We start from the raw sequence: 15,000 nt of genomic DNA on the forward strand, positions 1-15,000 counted from the left end.
CAAAACAAAACGAAAAAAATATATGTATAACATTGTAATGTGCAAATTCATTTCTTTATCTTCATGAAGAGCGAGTAAGACTGACAGTGTAAGGGGAAAGGGAAGGAAAAGAGAGGGGAAGCATGGAAGTGTTGGAAGGGAAGTAGGGAAGGAAATGGGAATGAAAATGGGCATGGGAGAAAAGGAAATAGGGAATGGGAGATAAGAAACGTGGGAATAGGGGATAAGAAAAATGAGAATGGAGAGGAATGTGGTAATAAGAGAGAAACGAAAATGGGAATGGGAGAAAAGAAAAATGGGAACGTGGAGAAGAAAAACGGGAATATGGGATGAAAAGGAAACCGAGAAATTGGGGAATGGTAGATTGGGGAGGGGGGGGGAGTAGTAAACGCTCGCAGCCGCCGCCATGTAACGGTAATTGCAGCCGCAGTAGCTAGATAATCGGATAAAACTGTCCCGGTCCGTTAACATGTCATCAAGCCTGCCCAATCAATCAGGCAAATGCACGGATAATTAGCCTTGACCGAGATAACAACGGGACGCGGCCGGGCGAGGAGCGCGCGACGCGACGCCCGACCGCACCGGCCGACCGGGACGCAGCCCCGACCCACGCTCCAAGGCCTCGCTGACTGGGGCGAAGGGCGACTGGCGTAAAGGCTGCCTCACTGGAGTAACGTGCGACTGACGTAAAGGCTGCCTGAATGGAGTAAAGTGCGACTGGCGTAAAGACTGCCTGACTGGAGTAATGGCCACTCGACTGACCGACTCGCTCACTAACTGGACCATCTACCCGACCATCCGACCGACTGACCGACCGTTCAAAAAGATCAAGCGATCGCGCACAAGGATCTGGCCTCCCGACTGCGAATCCTGAAGCCTGAAAAATAAAATAAATACACAGATTTATGTCAAACTAAGCGGCCTATCAAGCACTCCAACGCATGCCAGCGCGCAGCCATGCCAGTCTGCTCGTGAGCGCTTCCCTGCAACGCAAGACTAACTACCCGTGTTATCACTAGCAGTACCCTTTTACTGCTTGACGGTTTACAACGCCTCCTGCAGTTAATGTGACGATACCTAACGATACCAGACCCACCTTGTAAATTTAACCACAGTAAAAACAACATCAATAATAACTGCAACCCTAACATCAACAATACATTTCTTATGCACACCAAGCATGTTATTCAAAAGGCCTTTGCGGGCAAAATTCTACGCCCTTTCCCATCGCATTCTCCTGTCTCGCCCTTGAGAATAAGCCAAGAAATAAGATAAATACACGTACGCTACACACACACACACACACACACACACACACACACACACACACACACACACACACACACACACACACACACACACACACACACACACACACACACACGCGAGACACAAGTTGTCATTATCCTATTGTTAATACTCGATGGCGTGCGTGCCCGTGCGTGTTCATGTGTGTATAGCTATAACGAAAAACAATTGAATACAACAGTAACAGAAAATAATACCAATGGAAATTAAAACAATTACAAACAGTCGAAGTCAGAGTACGACTCCATAGCGCCACCCACCCACGTTCATCATATGCACCGCAAATGAGCGTGGGCGTGCAAGATCAAAAGCGCATGCCCACTCAACAAGCAAAGGTTCTTCTTCGGAAGTATCAAAATTGTAAAGGGGGAAAATCATTAAATAAAAGGGGAAAAAATAGAGAAAACGAGAGAATCACACGAAATAATGCACGATGCTGTCTGCACAAATAGTGTGTATGCAAGGATGTCTGTCTGTATGTACATACAAGTATATACATAATCATATATACAAATATATGTGTGTGTGTGTGTGTGTGTGTGTGCGTGTGTGTGTGTGTGTGTGTGTGTGTGTGTGTGTGTGTGTGTGTGTGTGTGTGTGTGTGTGTGTGTGTGTGTGTGTGTGTGTGTGTGTGTGTGTGTGTGTGTGTGTGTGTGTGTAAATGCATATATGTATATGTATGTATCCACTTCCATTTTTATATCTATCTCTAAAGCAGAGTAAGAGCACACGAGAATATATACAACACACCCCTCCTTCCATCCCCCATCCGTCCAAATCCCTACACCCCTTACCCCTTCCCACAGCCCTCCTCTACCCTGCCCCCTCCCTTCCCCCTCACCCCCTCCCTCCCTCCCACCCACCCACCTTCCCTCGCCCCTCTAAAGCTTTAAAACGAAAATTCGGTTAGCTGCCTCCAGACGCTTCCATCTTTACAAGAGAATTCTGAAGACGTTTCGGAGACGCGAATCGCCGGGACTCGCCAAACTTACGGCTCGAACATTCCGAAAACGTCGCTAAATATTCTTACGTCTGCTTACGTCACTTCCTCTGGACAACCCCCCACCCCCACCCCCTCAACCCCTACCTTCCCTAATCCCCCCTCCCTACCCCTCCCCATCTCATGTAAGGGGGAAATAGCGTGGTGTAAATAACGATGATGATAATATAAATAAAGCTTCAAAAACGTTGTTCAAAATCTTAAAATCAGAAATGCCTAAGAAATAGCCCTTAGGAATGATAAGGTTCGGACCAGTATACCGAATACAGTGATGATTACGGCTCATCAAACCTAGTGATAACTCTATGTAAATGATACTCCAAAATAGCCATCACAATAATTGCAACAAGACGAATGCGACGTGGGGAGATAGGAAAGCAAGAAGGGAGAGGAAGGAGCGGGGAGAGTTCAGAGATACGATCTTTTCTTCTTCTCCCTCCGTCTACCTTCGTGCAACATCCTGAAATCTAATTTGGAAAAGACTGGTCATTCTGGCGGTAATGCTTGGCAAAGCTGCCCATTCTTTTCTCTTAAGAGGTGAGTGGGGGCTGGTGGGAGGAGGGGGGGCAGGGAGGGGCAGGTTGCACCCCCCCCCTCCACTAAGTGGTGTAATATCTGGGTATATACTTATACTATACACTAGTATAAAAGTATATAACGACTTCATTCATGGTTTTGAATAAGACAAAAAAAAAATAAAGAAATAAAGAAAAAGAAACAGAACGAATAAAGAAAAATAAGAAAGAAAGAAAAAGAAAGAGAGAAAGAAAATGAAAAAGATTATGACAACTTCCTCCCACTCCCTCATTTCTCGCCTGTAGGACACACATCGGTGTTGCTAATAGCCTGCCATCACATGCAAATGCAGAATCCGTTACAGCGTCGAAAAAAACAACTTTATAGCTATTTACGTGAGGACAAGAGGACCCAACACGACGAGGGGAAAGGAGGGAGCTGGGCCAAGGGAACGTCTTTAGTTCTCGGTCTCTCAATCCCCACTTTGTTTGTCCTACGTTTCTGCTTATTCACCATCCGCCTTTACTTTCACCGGTTTCCTTCTTTCCCTAGTTATTAATTTCTCACGTTTTTTTTCTTCTAAAATCCCGTTCACCTACTCTTCTTCCGGCTGTACCTTTTTCTTTCTCATTTTCTTTCATATTAATTTTTCTTATGTACATTCTTCTTTTAATTTCCTACATTCTCCCTTCATCTTGCTCCACCTCACTGATCTTCTCATCCCTGCCCCTTTCCACAACTCACTCGCCCCTATCTCCCTTGCCTCCTCCCTACACTCTCCTCCATATGCCTCCCTTCCTTCCTATTTTCCTCCTTCCTTCCCTTCTCATGCCTGTCCTTCCCTCCCCATCTACTTTCCTCCATTGCTTCGTATCTCCCTCCTTCCACAAGCTTCCTTACCCTTCCTATTTCGCTCTCTCATCACTTCTTCCCTGATCTTCCTATCTTCCTCCCTCCCTTACCTCCTCCTCCTCCAACACATTCCTGTACAAGCCAGCCAGCCAGCCTCCCTCCGTCTCTCCCTTACCACCACCACCTCCACTTCCTTCCTCTACAAACCAGTCCCCCTCCCTCCCTCCCTCCCTCCCTGCTTCCCACGCCCCCACCCCCGCCCCCTAGCCCCCACCGGCAAAAGCAGCAGCAGCAACAACACAAGACAATTGAGGAGGCTCATCATAGGGTTTGACACACGCTGTTTGTTACGGGGCGCGTGATGGACGGGGTCAGCTGATCGCTTGGGGGGGGGGGGGGGGGATGCGAGTAAGAGAGAGAGACAGCGAGCGTCAGGGTAAAAGTAAACAGTGAGAGTGAGAAAGAGAAAGAGAGAGAGATAGAGATAAAAAAGAGAAAGATAGAGAAAAGGGGAAAAAAGAAAGAGAAAGAGAAATAAAGAAGAAAAATGAGAAACAAGAAAGAGATATAAAGAGAAAGAAACCTGTTTAATATCAAACACTCGTACAAGCCAACGTTTACTAACGCAACAAAAGTTTTAATTGCGGGATAACCCAGGACATGCCCGGCACCGCCAAACTTTCGGACTGGTTAATCAGCTGTATTGTTTATCGTGTTTCCTTTAATAAGCTTCTTGTTTATATTATCTTTTTTTTTCTTATCCTTTACTTCGCCGGGAGGAGGTTACTTACTGCTCTCAAGCTGTATTACCTACGGCGTTCTATCATTTCCACTTCCATATGTTCATTTTCATGTGCATATGAACGAAAGAGAAAGAAAGAGAGAGAGAGAATCTTACATCTTGCGGCTCATGCCAAACTTTCCCTTTAAAGTTCTGGAGACGGTGTTTTATCTCTGAATAACAAGAATGGTAATGAGAGGAACAAACAGCGAGGGTCACTGATGAAGCTTCTGCCCACAGAAGTCGCAATATTACAATAAAATAATCAATACTACCAATGATTCAATCTCCCTAATTATACCAATAACAAAACCAACACCAGCGAAACGAGCAGGAACAACACCGATAACAAAAATAGAAAATTGCCCCCCCCCAAAAAAAAAAAAAAAAAAAAAAAAAAATCGTTACAAGTCAACCGCAAAACAGCAACAATAACAGCAACAAAAAAGGCAAAACGAACGCGCCCATCGCATGAGCGAATCGAGGCTGCCTAAATGGATGGAAATCATTAGCGACAACTATCAGAAAATCGAGAGGGGGAGAGGGAGGGAGAGAATATGGAGTGGAGGGAAGAGTGGAAAGAAAGGGGAAAGAGGGAGGAGTGGGAAAGCGACGGAAAGAGAGGGAAAGAAAGAAAAGAGGGAAGGAGAGGGGTTGGACAGAAGGTAATAGAGGGAAGGATGGACGACTAGGGGATGATTGGGAGGGAATGCAACGAGGAAAGGGCGAAGGGGACGGCAGATGTGGGAAGGGGAACACGGAGAAGAGGGGAAGGGAAGGGAAGAAAGGGAAAAACAAAAGCCCAAAGTGCTTAGTCTAATCTTCCGTGTCAATCACCTTTTTATCTATTGCTGGGACCTTTTCAGACCAATCTTATACACGTTTTGAAACACATTATATCTTGCCAAAATATAGACAACCAAAAAACATATATTCCGTTTCGTCCGTGATAGTAAAATCTGCAAAAAAAACAAAAAAAACATAACCTATACAGAAGCCTCCTTGAACACGGGATGATGGGACCCGAAAGCCTTCTTAATGAACACAGGGAAACCAAGAAAAAAATACTTGCTTAACCGAGAGAAATCCCTCCTCAAACCCAGCCTCATTAAATTAATCATTCAAAACAAACTCAGAAAGCAAACACTGGTCGCAACCCGTCACACAAAAAAAGAAAACGAAAAAAAGGAAAAAAATCTCGACAACTTTCAAGACGTCTCACTCCTCTGCCCCCCCCCCTTCCCCCTCCCTCGGTCGCTCAGGTAGGAGTACCACAACAAAGCCATCTGCCCTTTCTCCATACCTGCTCCCCTTCCCGTCTTCTTGCTCTTTATTGCCATTCTGTCCCCTTCTTTTTCTTTGCTCTCTCTCCTCTAAAGTCTACTTCCTTACTCCTCGTCGCTCTTTCCTTCCCCCCTTACCTTCGTTCTCCCACCCATTTCTTTCTTTCCCTTATTTTTCCTCCCTTTCTTCATTCTCTTCTCTTTTTTTTCCTCCGCTTCCTCCCTCCTCTCCTCCTCCTTCTCCCTCCGCCACTTCTCCCTTACCTCCTTTCTCATTTTCTTTTCTTCCCCTTCCTGTTCTTAATCTCCCCTATCTTCCCCGTTTTTTTCTTCGTCTCACCGTCCCCCCTCCCCCCGCCTTCGCCCCTTCCCTCTCCCAATATCCAGAACAAGCAAACCAGAAAGGTAAACTCTACGAACCGCCAACCGTTCGGCAGCCCTCCCATACAATGCCCTCCCTCCCTCCCTGCCTCATCTCCTCCTCCCTTCCACTCCTATAACCTCCCCCCCCCCCCTCGCAACCCTATCAGACCCCTGCAAAACCCTTCCCTTCATTCCCTCTCTCTGCATCCCATACACAAAACACCCCGTCCATCCCTCCCTTCCTCCCTCCACCCACCCCCTTCTCTATACCCTCCTCTCCTCTCCCGCCTCTCCCTTCCTCCTCTTCCTCCTCCTCCCCGTCCCTCCCCCGATTCTCCATAACACACTCCCTAAGCCCTTACCCCTTCCCTTATCCCCCCCTCTCCCCACGCCTCCCCCCCCCCCGGTAGTAACTCCGGGTTTGAGGCCATCTCACTGATTAAAAAGTTCTCTTCTTTATTGACGATTGTGATGTATTATTCAATGCAAAGGCGTAGAGATACGGCCGGAATGAGAAGGGAGAAGGGAGGAGGGACGGATGAGAGAGAGAAAGAGAGAGAGAGAGAGAGAGAGAGAGAGAGAGAGAGAGAGAGAGAGAGAGAGAGAGAGAGAGAGAGAGAGAGATATGAAGGGGAGAAAAGAGGAGTGAGGGGAAGAAAGGGAGAGAGGTATGGATAAAGGAAGGGTGGAGAGAGGATAGATGAAGAGATGCTGCGAATCGAGGGAAAGGCAAAAGATGAGAGGAGGGAGAGGAAAGGGAGAGGTTCATAAAAATTGAAGAAGGGAGAAGGCGAGTGGAAAAAGGAGAGGAAGAGGTGCGAGATACATACGAAGGAAGGGAGAGGCTATGTGGGGAAGAGAGGATAAAAAGGTAAGAGAGGGAAGGATGCAGGGAACATGCGGGGAGGGGAAAGGGAGATCAGGAGGACGAGGATGGCGAGACTCAGAACGAGGATGAGGAGAAGAATAATGGTAAGGACAGAAGGAAAGAGGAGGCAGACGTTGGAGCCCTAGACGAAAGAGAACAGAAGGAAAGCGAAAGACGCGACAGAAACAAAATGTGATGAAGAATGAGAGGGATGGAAACAGCAACAGGCACAAGAAAAAAAAGGGGGCAAGAGATCGACAAGTATTTCGTCACAAAACCGACCAAGAGAGACGTGCAAGGACTCAACATAAACACACAAAGGGAAAAAATCAATAAAATAATAACAAACAAAAACCCAAAAACCCAAAAATAACAGAATGGTACCGGCCATCACAGCGGACGCGTGCGCTCAAAGATGTAATATCCCAAGACATGGCATTATCCTCGGGACACGAGCCCATACAGAACAACAGCATGAAATAATCAAACGTCTGCTGTATTATCCACAGGGTAGGAGGCGGATTGGGTACAGAAAGGGGAGGAAGGGAGGGGAGGAGAGGAGGAGGGAGAGAAGGAGAGGAGGAGAGGAGGAGGGACGGAGAGGAGAGGAGGAGGGACGGAGAGGAGAGGAGGAGGGACGGAGAGGAGAGGAGGAGGGACGGAGAGGAGAGGAAATGAGAGGGAAGGAAATAAAAGGGAGAGAGGGAGAAAGGAGAGGAGAGGAGGAAAGGAGATAAGAGGAAGGCAGATTGGTTACAGAAAAGGGAGGGAAGGAGGAATCGGAAGGAGGGAGGAAGGGAAGAAAGGAGTTGAGGAGAGGAGATAAGAGGGAGGGAAGGGGAGAAAGCAGAGTAAGGATGGAGAAAGAGGGGGAATGAAAAGAGGGAGAGAGGAGAAAAAAGTAGATGGAGGGATGGAGAAAGATGAAGGGAGGAAAAAGAGGGACGGAGAAAGGGGAGCAGGGACGGAGAAAGAAAGAAATAGGGAGGAAGGCAGAGAAGGGGAAAAAGAAAATGAAGGAGAAAGGGAGAAGGGGAAGGAACGAACGGGATGTGGAGTAAGCACAAATAAAGGGGGAGGAGGGATTCATATAACGAGACCCAAAAGATCAAAAAGGAAAAAACTGAAAGGTCACCCCCACCCCCCTTTCCAACATGAGAGTTTAGAAAACTCCTAAACCAGAAAGGAGAAGGGGGGAGAGGGGGATGGGAGGTAGGGGGAGAGAGGGGAAGAGGGAGAGGGGGATGGAAGGAAGGAAGGAAGGAGAGAGAGAGAGAGAGAGAGAGAGAGAGAGAGAGAGAAGGAAGGAAGAGAAGGAAGGGAGAGAGGGAGAGAGAGAGAGAGAGAGAGAGAGAGAGAGAGAGAGAGAGAGAGAGAGAGAGAGAGAGAGAGAGAGAGAGAGAGAGAGAGAGAGAGAGAGAGAGAGAGAGAGAGAGAGAGAGAGAGAGAGAGAGAGAGAGAGAGAGAGAGAGAGAAGAGCGACACCCTCTATCAAAAGCCCTTCCCTCCGTCTGCGTTCGCTCCAGCATGACCTTTTCGATGATCACATGACCTTACAAGATCCCTTTCTCGTCATCTTCCCTATCCCATCCTGTTCTCCCCCCCCTCTCTCTCTCTCTTTGGAAGTAGAAACAATGTAAAAAAAATAACAACAATAATAAGAATACCAATGACGATAGCCACAACAGTAATAATTATTACAATCATTCTAATCATAAAAAACAATAACAATAATACGAACAATAATAATAAAATAAAGTGTATTTATCAAGATTCTACTCCAGCAACTCCGGCGCTGGATCCGCTCCGTCCGCAGAGGTGCGTGTTGCAGTACTCGGGTCGTGTATCAGCAGGAAATACATCACCCGGAGTTTCGTGTGTGCTCCATGCGGCACGGGAGTACTGCTCGCCATAAAAATAAAAATAGCAACAAGAGTAAACACATTGGCGACAAAAGGCATGACTGATCGATAGCTTATGACTGATGATGTAAGTAAATGTGGGTGGTAGTGTGCATGTGTGTATGTACGTATGTATATGTGCGAATGTGTATGAATGTGAGAGAGAGAGAATGTGTGTGTGTGTGTGTGTGTGTGTGTGTGTGTGTGTGTGTGTGTGTGTGTGTGTGTGTGTGTGTGTGTGTGTGTGTGTGTGTGTGTGCGCGTGCGTGTCCGTGCATGTATGTATGGATAGGGAATTGAATGACGCGTGACACGTGGTGACGACGATGACTACTTCAAAAACAGATTACGAAAGAGAATCCCCCTAACAAAATCCTTGAAGCAAACAGCCCGCCCCAATTCCGCCCCAGCGGCGTCCTCTCTCCTCTCTCTCTCTCTCTCTCTCGCCAAACGGGAAAAATAAGCGAGGCTAATATAAACAAACCAATAACAAGACAGCCGACTTTCTACATTATTTTCCCTGACTTTTTTCCTCTCCTCTCCATTTTCTTTTTTATTCTTTCTTTGCTTCCTTGGCTCTCTTATTTTTGTGTGTTTTGTTTTACTCTAACTCTCTTCCCTTCCCCGTTTCCCTAATTCATATATGTTTTTAATTCCTTTCTCCCTCTTCCCTTCCTTGCAGGGAAAATAAATCAGAACTAAAAACTAAGACCCTTCGTAAAATGAAGTAAAAGACGAGAAAGATTACTCATATCAGTAAAAGAAAACAACATACATACGAAGAACACCAACGCAAAAGAGATGAACGAAGGTCACCAAAAGAACAATCGAGAAAAAAAGAAAAACAGCAAGAGACGAGGACGAACAGTCTGATTCCCCTTTAACCCGGCCTTCCTTCCTACAACTTCTAAGGATGACCCCAAGGCTGATCCCAGGAGTGACCCCAATGGATGACCTCAAGGACGACCCCAAGGCTGATCCCAGGAGTGACCCAAAGGATGACCCCAAGGCTGATCCCAGGAGTGACCCCAATGGATGACCTCAAGGACGACCCCAAGGCTGATCCCAGGAGTGACCCAAAGGATGACCACAAGGCTGATCCCAGGAGTGACCCAAAGGATGACCCAAAGGATGACCCCAAGGCTGATCCCAGGAGTGACCCAAAGGATGACCCAAAGGATGACCCCAAGGCTGATCCCAGGAGTGACCCAAAGGATGACCCCAAGGCTGATCCCAGGAGTGACCCAAAGGATGACCCCAAGGCTGATCCCAGCAGTGACCCAAAGGATGACCCCAAGGCTGATCCCAGGAGTGACCCAAAGGATGACCCCAAGGCTGATCCCAGGAGTGACCCAAAGGATGACCCCAAGGCTGATCCCACGAGTGACCCAAAGGATGACCCCAAGGCTGATCCCAGGAGTGACCCAAAGGATGATCCCACGAGTGACCCAAAGGATGACCCCAAGGCTGATGCCAGGAGTGACTTCAAGGACGACCCCAAGGCTGATGCCAGGAGTGACCCAAAGGATGACCCAAAGGATGACCCCAAGGCTGATCCCACGAGTGACCCCAAGGCTGATCCCAGGAGTGACCCAAAGGATGACCCCAAGGCTGATCCCACGAGTGACCCAAAGGATGACCCCAAGGCTGATCCCACGAGTGACCCAAAGGATGACCCCAAGGCTGATCCCACGAGTGACCCAAAGGATGACCCCAAGGCTGATCCCACGAGTGACCCAAAGGATGACCCCAAGGCTGATCCCACGAGTGACCCAAAGGATGACCCCAAGGCTGATCCCAGGAGTGACCCAAAGGATGACCCCAAGGCTGATCCCAGGAGTGACCCAAAGGATGACCCCAAGGCTGATCCCAGGAGTGACCCAAAGGATGACCCCAAGGCTGATCCCAGGAGTGACCCAAAGGATGACCCCAAGGCTGATCCCAGGAGTGACCCAAAGGATGACCCCAAGGCTGATCCCAGGAGTGACCCAAAGGATGACCCCAAGGCTGATCCCAGGAGTGACCCAAAGGATGACCCCAAGGCTGATCCCAGGAGTGACCCAAAGGATGACCCCAAGGCTGATCCCAGGAGTGACCCAAAGGATGACCCCAAGGCTGATCCCAGCAGTGACCCAAAGGATGACCCCAAGGCTGATCCCAGCAGTGACCCAAAGGATGACCCCAAGGCTGATCCCAGGAGTGACCCAAAGGATGACCCCAAGGCTGATCCCAGGAGTGACCCAAAGGATGACCCCAAGGCTGATCCCAGCAGTGACCCAAAGGATGACCCCAAGGCTGATCCCACGAGTGACCAAAAGGCTGATCCCACGAGTGACCAAAAGGCTGATCCCACGAGTGACCTCAAGGATGACCCCAAGGCTGATACCAGGAGTGACCCAAAGGATGACCCCAAGGCTGATGCCAGGAGTGACCCAAAGGATGATCCCAGGAGTGACCCCAAGGATGACCCCAAGGCTGATGCCAGGAGTGACTTCAAGGACGACCCCAAGGCTGATGCCAGGAGTGACCCCAAGGACGACCCCAAGGCTGATCCCAGGAGTGACCCCAAGGCTGATCCCAAGGCTGATCCCAGGAGTGACCCCAAGGCTGATCCCAAGGCTGATCCCAGGAGTGACCCAAAGGATGACACCCCCCAAGGATGACACCCACAGGACGATCCGAGCAGCAAGGTGCTCCGGCTTAGCCCTAAATAAGCATTAATAAAACACCCTTTTATCCAAGATGGGGGGGGGGGAAGGAGATGAGAAGGAAAGGAACTGAAAAGAAGGGGTGGAAGAAGGAAAATGAGGGAAAGAGGGTGAGAATAGGGAAAAGGAGAAAGAGGGGGGTGAGAATAAGGAAAAGGAAAATGAGGGAAGGGAAAGAGGGGGACAGAAGAGAGAGGCTAGAATTGGGAACAACAGAAAGATTTCTAATCCTCTGCCTTACCCTTCGCCCTACTCTCTAAATCTCTCCTTGCCCTTTCTATCCATCTTTATCGCCTACCCCTTCCTTCTCTCCCCTTCGTCTTCTGTTCTCACTCGTATTCCCTTCCATTCTTCTTCCTCATCCTCTTCCCACCCTTCTCACTCTCCCATTGCCCCTTCGCCCCCTCCCCCCCTCCTTCCCCCTTCCTCCTCCCTCTCCTTCTCCTTCTTCTCCTTCTCCTCCTCCTCCTCCTTCCTACTCTCCCATGCCGAAGATGGCGGCGTCAATTCCTCCCATCCAATATGCAAATTGACTAGAAAACAAAAGGGTTCTTGGCTTCCCTTAGCGTGCGCCAGCGATACACACACGCATATACATACGTATATGCATGAATACATACATACGCACCTTGTATATAAGCACCGGAATACAAATGCGTTTCTAGTGCGAAAATGTCAGTGTGTCAGAGCCACTTTCAGTGCCAATGCACGTGTATATGTATGTATGTATGTATGTATGTATGTATGTATGTATGTATGTATGTATGTATGCATCCACACACGCATGTATGTACAGGTATATGTTCACTGTATGTCTCCTTTAAAAAAAAAACTATTTTAGTCGATTGCAAATTAATATTCGTGCACCTCAAGGCGTGTTCATCTGACGTCCTTTTCTGTCTGCCCTCAAACCCGAACCCAATCCAGCGATCTCTCTCTTTTCCCCCTTTCCCCTCTTCCGCCTAATCGTAAAGAAGGAACATACGGCGAATCTTCAACAAAGAAAAACGTAGTAATTGTAATTGAAGTTGAAATAAAAGTAATTATAATAAACAAAACTAACCACAACATCAATAATAACAACAAAGTAGTATATTATATAATGATGGTAATAATAATAATAATAATAGTAATAAAAATAATAATAGTAATAAAAATAATAATAGTAATAAAAATAATAATAGTAATAATAATAACAATAATAATAACAATAACAATAATAATAATAATAACAATAACAATAACAATAATGATAACAATAATAATAATAACAATAACAATAATAATAATAATGTATCAACTATAAAAAAAAAACAATAATAAACAATATTCATTAAAAACACAAATAACAATAATAATTTTTAATCTTTCCATTATCACCATCATTATTACTATCATCGAACAGAAACTATAAAAAATATATAAATATATAAAAAAATATATAAAATATATATAAAAATATATAAATATATATAAAAATATATAAAATATATATAAAAATATATAAATATATAAAAATATATAAATATATATAAAATATAAAAAAAACAGCAACTAACGAAAACGAAAACGCAAATAACAACAACACTCTTACCAACAGCACCAACAACGCTCCGACTACTCGCAAGAAATACAATCCCACCAACGAAACCGCGCATAGCAAAAACAACTGCAACCCCCCCCCCCCCCCCCGCCCCGTGCCCCCGGAGCCCGGCCTTAGAAACGAGGCCTCTAACCCTGATCCGGCAGATTCCCCGCCCGGCACGCATGAACGAACCAGAGACTCAAATGATTAGCCAATCAGGAGTGCCAGCAAGGCCTGACGCCACGAGGAATTGGGGAGCCGCCGGAGGAACCCTCCCTCCTTGGGCCTATCTCTTCACCCTTCATCCCTCATTCCCTCCCTCTCTCTCTCTCTTCACCCTTCATCCCTCATTCCCTCCCTCTCTCTCTCTCTCTCCAATCCTACATCCCTCATTCCTTCTCTCGCTCTCTCCAATCCCTCATCCTATCCTTCCCTTCCTTCCTCCTGGAGTGCGTGCGTGACCCCCCTCCCCTGTCCTTCACACTTCCTTTCCTTCTCCCGCCTTATCTTTGACTTCTAATCAACCCTCAACGGGTCACAAAGCCTGATTAATACCCTTTTGTTGCATAAAAAGAAAGAAAGAAAGAAAGAAAAAAAAAAAAAACACATGAACCTGTGTTCCTCCATTCTGATTATTCTTATTGACGCCTTTACAACAATAATTACATTCAGGGATATGGCTACTTTGCGGGTATCTGTTTCTGACTTGTTCCAGTGCGTGGGAGGATCAGAGGTGACGGCCGACACCCCCTTCAACTCTATCAACCCCCCTCCCCCTCCCCCTCCCTTTTACGCCTTCGATTCACACACACCCAATGAACCTCCCCCCCCCCCTATTTCCACCCGCAACTACTGTATCTTTTGATGTCTTGTTATCTTACAATGAACATCTATCTTTTTTTTTCTTTTCCTTTTTTGGATAATTGCCGACAACGACTTAATTACCTGACGTGTTTAATTGCCCTCTATCAATACCTTATCCCCTCTGGCGCAATTACGGCTAATAATGCAACTATTCTGAATGGCTCGCGCCCCCCGGTCGTCACTTCCGCTGTAATTGTAGCCAAGTAGTCAACTATTCTGTCGTAACTCCGTTCCATATTAGCTACGACTTGCTCCCCACACGCATACACGATGGACGGCCGCAACGGAGACACAGGCAGCTTTATCTATATCTTATTACTATTATTCTACATATTCATATAATCTACATAAGCGGACAGAGGCAGAGACAGACAGACCGACGTAGGGTCAAAGAAAGGGGAGACTTCTCTAATTTTGAGCAGGGATAATGGACACAAATCGACCAGACTCCATTATTCCCACCATCGCCATCATCGTAGACATCATTATTAACACACCCACACCATCTATACCCAGCGGTGACACCTTCAAATTTGTCACTAACAGCGGCCTATCAATGTCATTCATCACCATCACCACTGTATCACTATCACCAACACCCTCAATCCCTCATCACCACCACCTCCTTTATCTTCATTATTGTCCTCACCCCCCCCCCCCCCCCCCACCACCATTCCCCCATCCCCCCTACCCCACATCTCTCCCTACAACCACCCACAAAGGAAAAAAAAACCGTTCACACATAAGGCCTTCGGAGTGTCACAATCCAATGTCTGAATTCAATACGAAAAAAAAAGAAAAGAAAAGAAAAGAATAGAAAAAAAACCGGAAAAACCGATGCCAACTTTGCAAATGGGTTCCGAGAAGCGTTTGATCCGGGGAGAAATCAACAAATGGAAATATCAATTACCCGATTCGGAGGAGTCGGCGCGAGTATCTATGGAGAAAAGGAAGAAAATGGGAGGGAGGGA

At 46.9% G+C, this 15,000-nt stretch overlaps 2 protein-coding genes across 15 annotated transcripts in view; one reads left to right on the forward strand and one right to left on the reverse strand.

The window, feature by feature from the left end:
• The window catches only part of LOC113806051 (ELAV-like protein 1), a 326,651-nt gene that overhangs the window by 229,404 nt on the left and 82,247 nt on the right, over window positions 1–15,000 (reverse strand). The window lies entirely within an intron of this gene.
• LOC138867296 (putative surface protein SACOL0050) lies at window positions 9,823–11,535 on the forward strand. The gene has a single exon (XM_070142414.1). It carries the CDS (start codon window positions 9,823–9,825, stop codon window positions 11,533–11,535), a length of 1,713 nt encoding a protein of 570 aa, XP_069998515.1.

Source organism: Penaeus vannamei, chromosome 29 (genome assembly GCF_042767895.1).
Source record: "Penaeus vannamei isolate JL-2024 chromosome 29, ASM4276789v1, whole genome shotgun sequence".
NCBI classification, from domain to species: Eukaryota; Metazoa; Arthropoda; class Malacostraca; order Decapoda; family Penaeidae; genus Penaeus; species Penaeus vannamei.